The following is a 12,343-nucleotide window of genomic DNA, read 5'->3' on the forward strand; positions in this document are numbered from 1 at the left end:
GCTGGGAGAATAATTAATGAACATCTTCCCAGACCTAATTAAATATTAATATAAATGCTTTGCTCATATGTTTGCATGCAACAATTGGGCTGTATTGTCATAGCATAGCATAGCAATTTCATGTTCTCCATCCAGTGCCCTTTCTAGTGTGAAACCTTTGATTTGCTAAGACAAGTAACTTTCAATTTTGTTTATGTTGGCTGGGAGTACTATGCTTTGTAATTTAGCAAAAGATTTTTCCATTTTTGCCATGAAATGTGCCATTTAGCATATAATGTCATCTTGGAAGAAAATGAATTGCAGCCATATAAAGATAAAGAATAGATGGAATGAAAAGCTATTGAAGTATTATTTCAGTTGTTTTCCCTTCCTCATGACTAATGCAAAAGAGATTTTAAAAAGAATGATACATTGGGGAAAAAGAGAGAGCGCAAGAGAGAAATATGGTTTTCTGAAGTTCTGCCAATAACATGATTGGAGTAGCTGGTATTCAGAATTATCATGGAAGGGTATAGAATGCACATATCCAGTAAAGGGCAACCATTCATGGCCCTAACGGAACGCTCTAATGGGGGGGGTTGCGCGCATGTGCCCGTTAATTCCCTGTGTGTTCGTGCACACGTGCGCCCCACCCCCTTTAATTTCCTGCGCATGCACAGAATTGTGGCCAGAAGCTGTCCCACCCAAGAACCACCAGCGGGAAGAAATCTGCCTGGAAGCAGAGCAGCTAGTCGGAGACGATGTCACTCCCGCTTTGCCTGCCTGCCAGAGTCTTCCCAATGAGCTACTCTCCTTCCTGGAGGATTTCTTCCCGCTGGTGGCTCCTGTGAGGGATTGACCAGGGTGCCACTGCTGGGGCCAGCCAGCAACCGCGGGGCTGGGTCCTGCGACATATGGCGGTGGCAGCTGTCAGTTCCAGCCTGGAGGAAAAAATGCTACAGGGTGGGCCTGATGGGTGGGCAGTGGCCACCTCTCCGAGCTGCTTCTTGTGCTGGCTCAGCTAGGAGACGTGCCTGCTGCCCCACCACAGCCAGAATGGGACCAGGGCGTCTTGAGCAGGCAGAGTGCTGGGCGCAACTCCTGTTGAGCCATCACGAGAAGCAGCTCGGAGAGGTGGCTGCCACCCACCACACACGCCCGCCAGGCCACCCTGGAGCATTTTGATTGCTGGCGGCCACTACTTTGAGCTGCTTTTTGAGCTGACTCGGCCAGGAGAGGCACCTGCTGTCCCACCGCAGCCAGAGTGGGACCCTGGCGGCTCGAGCAGGCAGAGCATGCACCCTTTAATTCTCTGTCTGAGCCAGCACGAGAAGCAGCTCGGAGAGGTGGCTGCCAGCAGGAAAAAATGCTCCAGAGCGTGCCTGGTGCTAGCTAATGCGTCAATGAAGGAATCCTTAGAATGGCAAAAGTATCAAATCAAATTGTAATATACATACAAACTAGTATTTATATAACAGCTACTGTAGCAAGAAATAATAGAGTTTCACAATTTCTAGAGTGAGAACTCATACATTTTTTTAACTTCCTTTAGGAAGATAAGTGTTTTGTAAAGCAGTTATTTTCCTCCATACATTATTTCTTTCTTGTATTTTCATTATTTTTCTCTTTTTCAGATTCTCTTTCAGTTTCCAGCAATGATGCAAGTCCTCCTGCATCAGTAACATCACTCCAGCCCCATATGATTGGTGCACAAAGCTCTCCTGGTCCTAAACGTCCAGGCAATACCCTGAGGAAGTGGCTCACTAGTCCAGTGAGGCGACTTAGCAGCGGAAAGGCAGACGGCCATGTAAAGAAACTGGCCCACAAACATAAGAAGAGCCGTGAAGTCCGCAAAAGTGCTGATACTGGTTCTCAGAAGGACTCTGATGATAGTGCGGCTACACCCCAAGATGAAACCCTTGAAGAGGTAGATGTCCATTAGTTGCTGCTTGTGTGCCTTTTTCTGAAAATAAGTCTTTAACATTGTGATTTTTGTTACCTTCTTGTAAATAATTACATTAACTGGATCGGCTTTTTTAATAGCAAAAAAAATAATAATAACCCTTAAGTAGTATTGGGCGAACCCAACAAAGTTCGGGTTCAACGAACTCACCCAAACTTTGCCGTGATGTTCACTGTGGCGTCCTTTTCTGTAAAAATAAACATTTTTACATTTTATTTTCACAGAAAAGGAAGCTGCAGCGGCACTGCAAGCGAAAGGAGGTGGGAAATCCCACGATGGGATTCCAGGGGTGGGGCTTTGACGTCACGGAGACTCCTTCTTCCCTGTTTCGGCCGGCCAGGAAGTAGTCTCCGTGACATCAAAGCCCCGCCCCCGGAATCCCATCGTGGGATTTCTCAACTCCTTTTGCTTGCAGCGCCACAAGCAAAAGGAGGTGGGAAATCCCACAATGGGATTCCCCACTCTCCTCCCGGGGGACAGCATTTCATGGTGTTTGGCCGAACCCGAACTTTTTTAAAAAGTTCAGGTTCGGGTTCAGCATGCCGAACACTGCAAACCCTTCGGCTCGCCCAACACTGCCCTTAAGCTACTTGTTTCTATATATTTCATAGCGGTCTTCCAGCTCTAGTATCTGAGAAGACCACTACTTGGCCCAGGTGACAATAAAATATTTATGCATGCTTGTTTACATGTATGTGGCTGGCCAATTCAAACAGTGCGATTCTAGATCAAGAACAAAAGACACCCACAAAATACACAAATCATAAATTAATGCAAAATCACATAGGCAGAATCTTGCAAACCTAATTGTGCTAAATACTCATTATACTGCAATGAATCAGGGAGACATTGGCCTAAGACCCTTCCAAATGTTATCTCATTCTGAATTTTGAAAAAGTATCAGCCTATTTTACTATGCAGTGGTTCCTGAATATACAGTATCTGTCAAGGTCATTTTCCTCACCCTCCATTAAGTAAAAATGTTTTGCTTGAGTTCTGCAACATAGTTCTGCTAAAGATTATGTGAAAATGCTTTATTGAAAATTGCTAGTTCTGATATAACATCAAGATGTAATAATACCAATTGTTGAATTGATAATAATTTTAAAAATTCTGACTTAGTACTAAGTAGGAATCAGGCTGATATGCTTCCTTGCCAGTTAAAGTAAAATTTGACAGGTTTTGTTTTGTTAAAAAAGGCCACAAATAAACTTTCCTTAAGGGTATTAAAGTATTAGAAAGATCAGTAATTTTAAAACTTGAATTCAGTACAATATAGAAGAATGTAGAGGTTTGACAAACTAAAAAGGTGCTAAGTTTCAGGAATTCTGGCCATTTTTATTGAGATATTTCCAATATAAAGATATCAAGCACTTTATACATCATTGAGCACCATCTAACCAATAAGTATGAATATGATTCCCTTTGCAGAGAGGTCGCAACGAAGGCTTGAGTAGTGGCACCCTTTCCAAATCATCTTCATCTGGCATGCAGAGCTGTGGAGAAGAAGAAGGTGAAGAAGGACCTGATGCTGTGCCACTTCCCCCTCCAATGGCAATCCAACAACATAGTCTGCTTCAACCAGACTCACAAGATGATAAGGTGAAATGGGTTGGACAGATTTTCTCTGGCAGCATAGGGTGGGAGAATAATTGGTTCTCAGTGGTCATGGCCTATTGTCATGCCAACAGGATCATACCTAGATCCCAGTTTTCTATGGTGATAAAATACTGGACAAGGTATTTTGCAGATACTATGCAACTTAAGCTGATTTACATAAGCATTTCCTTTAATTCAGCTGTTATGCATTCTTTATTCTAGTTTTAATATTAATACACACCAGCTGAAGTTTCCATATACTCTTTTAAGTGGATTTTGATATAGTGGAGTTGCATGCAGTTCAAAAACATGCATTTGTACTTAATATATACTTGTGAATAACAAATACCTCTTGCCTTAATTGGTTTGTTAAAATGAGTTTTCATTGTACTGAGAATGAATTTTACAATGTGAGCTCCTGGGTTGTCTATTCTCTTGGCAATGTGCCATCATTTTCAAAAAGCCAGACATTTTTAACAGTTGAGTATATGCGGTTTTATTTCCTTCTTTGCGTTTTGGAACTCTTGTGGGTTTCTCTTATGGATGTTAATCATTGCTAAGGTAACCACATCCTTGATGGCGGAGGGGATTTCCTGCATATCCGCTGAAAAAGACTCTTGTGATATACAGAATGATGACAGAATCTGCAGTACAGTGTTCTTAGACATTAATAAAAAGTCCCTAAGGCTTAAAATCCTTTCTGCTCTTAGTTAGCTTATTTAGAAAAATCAAATATTTTTTGGCTCAGATTCAGATCTTGCTACAGTAGCTGCAAGTGTGTAGAATAAGCCCTATTTGACAAAGAGTTCATCCATACTCTTCTCTGAGATGAATAATGCTTCCTACATGCAGTTGTGCCAGGTGTTTCACAGACATACAGTATACACCGTACAGACATTTTTCACAAGGAACTCAGCTGAAATGTGAAATATTAGGAATGATTTTAACCTTTGTCTTTTATATCTTCCACATGGAGCTTAGGATCCACTCTGAGATACACATATTTTCCCTTCACAATCTCTTTTCCCTCATACTATTAATATCGGTGTGTACAGCAGAGTTCTAATTTTAGTATACATGAACATACAAGGAGGGAAGCAGTATTTTAACACTTCCACTCTAAAGATTAATTTTATATTGCAAATACCTTCCATGAAAAAAGTGGGGGGGGGGGGGAAGTATAGGTCTTCCAGTAAGTTAATATTGGTCACTTTTGTAAAGGAGACATTTCTGTTTTCATGGGTTAATAGTACTTTATCACATGCCCTCTCAAATCAACAAATGTATATGTTTTCTTTTCACAATTGCACATTTCTCAGATACTAACTGAAGAGCAAAAATGTATATACTGCATATACTTGCCAGTGTAAAACCAGACAATAGTTGCTAGGTTTTGTTTACTTTTGCTTCTAGTATTATTTCAATCAGAATTCTGCTAAATAACCTTCCCTAGCACATATAACAAACTAAAATTCCTGTAGATTTTGCATTCATTTTTACTACCCTTCTCTTTACATAAGGAAAACATTATTTCAGTCTTCAGGCAGAGATGCTAACCAAGTCAGACAACCACTCCATAAGCAAACTACATTCAGATTTTAATATTATTGAATATGCCTAAATCTGGACCACTGCCATTTTACATTCTTACTACATTTTTTATCTTGTTTTCATCATTCTTTTCCTTTGATACAACCATTTTAAACATTTGTTTCCACTCCATTTTTTATATACATTATTGCTTTCTATATTAGCTATGAGGATATACTGATCAGTCTGTACACCCAAGAACATAAAAGCTCAATTTTATTCTAAGTATGCTTTTGTTGAAGCAAACCAAAATCTCCAAAAATGATAGACTAGTTTGTCAATCAGCATATTATTGCATATATTACACCAGGTAAATGGAGTGTCCTAACATACACAAGTCTGTCAATCTATGTTAATTTGTGTCTCAACAAATGAAGACTATAGTTATTGGAAGACATTTGCATTGTCTATAATCAATCTGTTTAGCAGTGCTTTATAAATTACTTTTTATAACAATTGCCAAAATACTTGCTATGCAATTTTTTTCTTTGATTATTCTTTTTTCTTCTTAAAATCACCTTTATTTAGCATAATGTTGCTTTTTTGTTCTGTTTGATTTGGCATGTGTTTAATGCACATTAAAATTTATTTAGGGACAGCCAGTCTTACAAAGATAAAAATGCACATTCCATATTCTGAAATTCTTGATTAATTTAAAAATTTTTGTATAGTAGTGAAAAAAGCATAAAATATTTGGCCCGTGGGACATTTGTGCTTTGCTTTCATTATGAAGTGAACCTTATATTACTTACATGCAGTCTGCAATCAGACTTGCTTATTTACTAACCCCTCAAATCTCTTCCTAAAAGCTTCCTCTGGCCATACCATTTCTCATTATTTGCAGCCAGAAATTAAAATCCCATAATTTTTGAAGTTAGAGATCTGCCAGACTTCTGTTTCATGTTTATGATGGGGGGATGAGGAAATAAATAATACAGAAAGATTAAAAGATTCCTCATAGACCAATTGTACATTACCATTGCCAAATGGTAATCAAGTAGGACAAACAGATGAAAGATACAGAGAGTATAACCTTTATAAGTAACAGGATTTTCTTATCACAAACTCTGCTTCTTTGAAGTAAATGTGAACTATTCATTTCAAAGATATTAAAATATTTTTTTAATAAACTGGTTTTCTCCCTTTATCTCCCCATTTCAATCTTAATTGCATTCTGTAGACATCTTCTCGTTTATTGGTACGTCCTACCAGCTCAGAAACCCCAAGTGCAGCAGAGCTTGTCAGTGCCATAGAAGAACTTGTAAAGAGCAAAATGGTAAGTGTTCTTTTTTGTTTGTTTGTTTGTTTAGTGGCATCTTGTAGATAGGTCAGACTTGCTTGCTTATGTTGTATGTTGTGTAATATTAATTAAAAGACTATGAGAATCTTACTTGATCTAAATAAAATTGTGTTATCCAACATTAGTTTTTTTTTTAACTACAGCTATCCAAATAGCCCTTGGAAAAATAAATTTAGAGGGAAAGGTTTATAATCCCCTTGGAGTAATTTTTTAAGTTTATATAATAGTGAAAAGGAAAGTAGCATATTTGTTAAAATAATGATAGGCTACATGTTATTGATAGTTAAATGTTATGTGTCATCCAGCTACTATTACATTTGCAATGTATGCAATGTAAAGGAAATAATAACTGTGCTTCAACTTGGTCTTAGGCTCTAGAAGATCGCCCAAGTTCATTGATGGTAGACCAGGGTGACAGTAGCAGTCCATCATTCAATCCTTCTGACAACTCACTTCTCTCTTCCTCATCACCCATTGACGAGATGGAAGAACGGAAGTCCAGTTCTTTAAAGAGGCGACAGTAAGACTAGACTATAAATTTCTTCAAAGTCTGTCATTTTTTGCCATATTTTTAGTTTCTTTTATTATACATGATCAGACTTTTTTTAACGCTTTCAAAAGGATAGCAAAGAGATTGATCGATTGATTTTTAAGGTATTTGCTCCAGCCTATATCTGGTGAATCAAGATTGCATATATCAAAATAGAAATTTTACCATTAAAATTGTCCTTTCATGTATGATAAATAACACTACACATTAATAGCAAAGAGATCGATCGATTGATTTTTAAGGTATTTGCTCCAGCCTATATCTGGTGAATCAAGATTGCATATATCAAAATAGAAATTTTATCATTAAAATTGTCCTTTCATGTATGATAAATAACTCTACACATTAATAGCGATAGAGACCAGAGGTGGGTTTTTCCTGGTTCTGACCAGTTTGTCTGAACCGGTAGTGATCTATTGGGGACGTCACGATGACGTTACTGAACCAGTTCAGTCAGTGCCAATCCATGGGCACCACCATTTATTTATTTTTTGGAATTTTTCCTGGATTTTTTAAAAATATATTTTGGGGGATAGAATTTTTTTCCAGGTTTTTTTTTCTTCGGCAAATGCACAGAAACTGATATTCTTGTTGGGGGGGGGGGCTGCTGCTGCTCATGCACTCATGAGATGCAGCCAAGCAAATCCACAGTGAGGTAAGGTAGAACCCACCCCTGACTTAGATATACAGTGTTCCCTCGATTTTTGTGGGGGATGCATTCTGAGACCGCCCGCGAAAGTTGAATTTCCGCGAAGTAGAGATGCGGAAGTAAATACACTATTTTTTGCTATGAACAGTATCACAAGCCATCCCTTAACACTTTAAACCCCTAAATTGCAATTTCCCATTCTCTTAGCAACCATTTAGATTATTATTCACTATGTTTCTTTATTAAAATTTATTTTAAAAAATATTTATTAAAGGTGGATAAAAGTTTGGTGATGACATATGATATCATCGGGCGGGGAAAAACCGTGGTATAGGGGAAAAAACTGCAAAGTATTTTTTAATTAATATTTTTGAAAAACCGTGGTATAGACTTTTCGCGAAGTTCAAACCCGTGAAAATCGAGGGAACACTGTATGCCTCTTCAGAGTGGTTTATAGCCCTCTAATAAATAATGGAAATAGCATCACCAATTGAAGAACTAAAGCAGAACTCCCTTAGACAGGTTTGGATCTTACAGTTTATATTCTCAAATTTTTATGTTTAGCTTTTAGTATTTTTCAGTTTCACTCAAATGATAACAGGAAGGATCAAGAATATATAATATATCTACTTGTGAAATAAATGTAATACATAAAATCCACTGCGCATAGCAGTTTTTATATATTATCAAAGTGAATTTTTTTTGGTGGGAAGCAGTTACATTTAGGAATATCTTGCTGCTTATTCACATTTTTTTCTTCTTTAACTACACATTCCTGATATTGTACTGAAATCTTCCTAGTCTTCATTGCAGCAACTACAGCCAAGTATCTTCTTTCTGGGAAAACCAGTTTTATTTCCAACAAATTTAGAGGGAATAGAATGGCCATAGATTAAGGACCAATTATATCAAGTGTGACTCTTACCCGAAGTATGAGAGAATAGCCAGCAATGTCATCAGGATGGGAGCCAGACATATCTATGGAAGGTCATTTTAATAATTTCTTATAACAACCAGATAGTTTTCCCTTAAAGTCTTCAAAAATATATCTTACCTCTAGTTATAAATAGTTCTTAATTTATTAGTTAATAGTTTAAATTGTGAACCAGCTATATAGAGTATTCTGCTGTTATTTGTATTTGACCATTCATAAACTAATAAATTGGGATAAATTCATTTCTCTGCCATATTACAGGTATGTCCTACAAGAATTAGTGGAGACAGAACGAGATTATGTGAGAGATCTTGGCTATGTCGTAGAGGTATGTTTCATCTTTATCTAAGCAGATTGGTTTTAATTTTTATCAATCAAATCAGAAGCATGAATTTACCATTCCTCTCAATCCAATCATCTTTAGAAGATATCATCAGCAATACAGGTAGTTTTTGACTTAAAACAGTTGATTCAAAGTTACAACGGCGCTGAAAAATGTGACTTATGACCATTTTTCACAGGTACAATCTTTGCAGCATCATGTGATAAATATTCAGATGCTTGGCAACTGGTTCATATTTATGACCTTTGCTGTGTCCCAGGGTTATGTGACCTCCTTTTGAGACCTTCTGACAAGCAAAATCAATAAGGGAGCCACATTCATTAACAACTGTGGTACTAACTTATTAACTGCAGTGATTCACTTAACAACTGGCCAGAAAAGTTGTAAAATGGGGCAAAACTCACTTAATAAATGTCTCACTTCACAACAGAACTTTTGGGCTCAATTGTGGCCCTAAGTCGAGGACTGTCTATGCGTTAAGAACACTATTTTTATTTATTTTTAATCAAGTACACTGGTCCTTTTGGTTAAAAATAAAATCAGTTAAAATGTGCAGTTGCTGAATTTTCTGATGTTCTTGGAGTGCTAACCATAATATTTCAAAAGGAATTGCTACTAACTGTCAGTGTAACTGTTTATATACTGTATATCTAGACATGTAAATTTCAAAACTTGGCAATAATTAATTTCCATTCCTCCCCAAAACTAGCATTGCATGCTTTTTATTGACTCTGTGGCAAAATAAGGTTGAGTGTTTAGAACTGGGTTGATGTCCAGTAATATTTGTAGTTAAGGAATCCTTCAATAAGATAAGTTGAATCCTTGTGTAGGAATATAGGCAATGGAATAACTGACAGCCTTACTGTTTTAGAATGGACAGCTGAAGCATATTTTAATTGTTGTGTATGTTAATAAATACAAGAAACCTTGAAAGAAGTAACAAGTTTAAAAGTTGAAATAGAGTTTTCTTGAATTTAATTATATTAATATATTTACCAATTTTATTATTTTATTGATACTCACTGTTAAATTTTTGATGTAATCAGTATTGCTCAGTGCGTCAGTGATATTAGGCTATAATATACTATAATGTAGTATATACAGGTAGTCCTTAACTTACAACCACAATTGAGCCCACAATTTCTGTTGCTAATGAGACATTGTTGAGCGTTTTGCCCAGTTTTGCTACCTTTCTTGCCACAGTTGTTAAGTGAATCAAAATATTTGTTAAATTAGTAACACCGTTGTTAAGTGAATCTGGCTTCTCCATTAACTTCGTTTGTCAGAAGCTTGCAAAAGGTTGAACACATGACCCCAAGACACTGCAACTGTCATAAATATGAGGCAGTTGAATTTTGATACCGTGACCATGGAGATGCTGCAATGGTTGTAAGTGTGAAAAACAGTCATAAGATACTTTTTCAGTGCTGTTGTAACTTCAAACAGTCACTAAATCAAGGACTACCTTGTAGATAAGAAATAGATTCAACTAAGAACTGAAATAAATTTACCTCTCTAATTTTCATTGTGAACATATAACATAAGCTTTCCATGGCAATCCAGAATAGATGTGTGTATTTATACTGCTTTTATGTCTAAATGAATATTTTAGTTTGATTTTTCCCCCTGACATTTGTTCCAGTTTTTTTGCTGAATTTGTTCATTTCTAACATTATAGGTAAAGCACCCAAACTGATAATATTACATATGGAAGTTGAAGCCTTGTTAGAACCATATATTTTGCCATTATGGAAAAGGGTTATAATTTCTTTTTTAACTATTTGGGCAAATCGTTGTTGTTGTTTTTGCTTAAATGAATGGATGCATCATAAATATGCGCTGTGGGCAGACCACCATTTCTGGTTGTTTACCTTGTGCATATTAGAATTATTGCTTTTATTCATGCCAGCTAGGAAATTTGCAAACTGTAGGTTTAAAATGTCACCAGCTTGATAAAAGGCTTAGATAAGATGAACTTTCATATCCAGCACGACAACATTCCACAACAAATAACTTACATAAGATTGCCATGCATCATTTTTCTAGTAAGAAATGGCAAACATTTTTGTAAAGTTTAAGCACACATCTCCGAACAGAGAATGGGATAGTGCATCAGCCTAAATTTAAGCACAGCTGCAGATAAATAACAGAGCCCTTGTTGCTAATTTATTTTAGGGTTATATGGCACTCATGAAAGAAGATGGTGTTCCTGATGACATGAAAGGAAAAGACAAAATTGTGTTTGGCAACATTCATCAAATATATGACTGGCACAGAGAGTATGTATAGTTTTTATTTTTGAGTAAATTTTATACTGTCACTGAAGAGATGAGTAAATTAACTCAAAACATTACAAGATAGCATGTTGGAAAAAATATCTGGATGGGCTTTAAAGATGATAAAGATAAAGAAGTGTCTTCTTTATTTGATAAGTTGTTGTTTCATCAAAACTGAGTCCAAATTTAATTGCAGATAGCCAGTATGTCACAGTAATTACATTTTTAAATTTGTAAAGTTCCACAAAGTACTAATCAAATGCAGCCAAAAGTATTGGTACTCCTTCACTCCCCCCCATCCAAAACTTGCTATGATATAATTTGGAAGAGATACAAGGAAATGTCATCCACCATTATTTATTCTGCAATCCATAGAACCAACACTTTATTTTGATGTGTGATTTAACCTATTCTAGAAAATAATAAAACAAAGAAAATTGAGATTGTCAGTTAGACATTCATTAACAAAAGGAGCACAATTGTTTATTTTCAGTAAATTGATATTCAGAAGAAAGACTCTGCACTTGGCATGACTTTTCCTGACCCAAGAGCAGACTCCTCTTTGCAGATCAAGATTAACATGGAGATGTAGATTACACAAGCTGGTTATTAGTATAACTCCCTAACTGTCTAGACTTTCAAGTCCCAAAATTGTCAGTAATCGTAAGCTAGCTGGCATATATTGGGAGTTGAAGTACATGTACTTCAAGTACATGTACAGGTGAAATGAGAATATTGTGCAAATGTTCATTTATTTGTTCATTTGTTCATTTCAGTAATGCAACTTAAAAGGTAAAACTTAATATATGAGAGATACTCATAACATGTAAGGCAAGATAGTTCAAGCCATGATTTGTCATAATTGTGATGATTATGGGGTACAGCCAGTAAAGGGCAGCCGTTTGCAGCCCTACTGGAACGCTCGGGAGGGGTGCGCGGGGTTGAGAGCGAGTGCGCATGAATACGCCCTTCAATTTCCTGCGTATGCGCTGTCATGGCCAAAGCCGCTCCGCCCAGGAGCTACCAGCAGGAAAAAATCCTGCAGGAAAGAAAGGATTTATTCCCTCTGGCAACTCCCAGGTGGGATGGACCACTGCCACCAAGCAGGAACCCAGCCCCATGGCTGCCTGCAAAGGCACCCCATTTAGTCCTAGATTTCT

General features: G+C 37.0%; 1 protein-coding gene across 2 annotated transcripts in view; it reads left to right on the forward strand.

The window, feature by feature from the left end:
* The window catches only part of TRIO (trio Rho guanine nucleotide exchange factor), a 304,905-nt gene that overhangs the window by 255,708 nt on the left and 36,854 nt on the right, over positions 1-12,343 (forward strand). For both annotated transcript variants that reach the window (XM_070747107.1, XM_070747108.1), the window contains exons 35-40: positions 1,614-1,906; positions 3,374-3,544; positions 6,312-6,407; positions 6,803-6,951; positions 8,826-8,892; positions 11,083-11,186. In XM_070747107.1, coding sequence (XP_070603208.1) covers positions 1,614-1,906; positions 3,374-3,544; positions 6,312-6,407; positions 6,803-6,951; positions 8,826-8,892; positions 11,083-11,186 — 880 coding nt within the window. The remainder of the gene's footprint in view (positions 1-1,613; positions 1,907-3,373; positions 3,545-6,311; positions 6,408-6,802; positions 6,952-8,825; positions 8,893-11,082; positions 11,187-12,343) is intronic.

The sequence above is a fragment of the Erythrolamprus reginae genome, chromosome 3 (genome assembly GCF_031021105.1).
Source record: "Erythrolamprus reginae isolate rEryReg1 chromosome 3, rEryReg1.hap1, whole genome shotgun sequence".
Taxonomy (NCBI): Eukaryota; Metazoa; Chordata; class Lepidosauria; order Squamata; family Dipsadidae; genus Erythrolamprus; species Erythrolamprus reginae.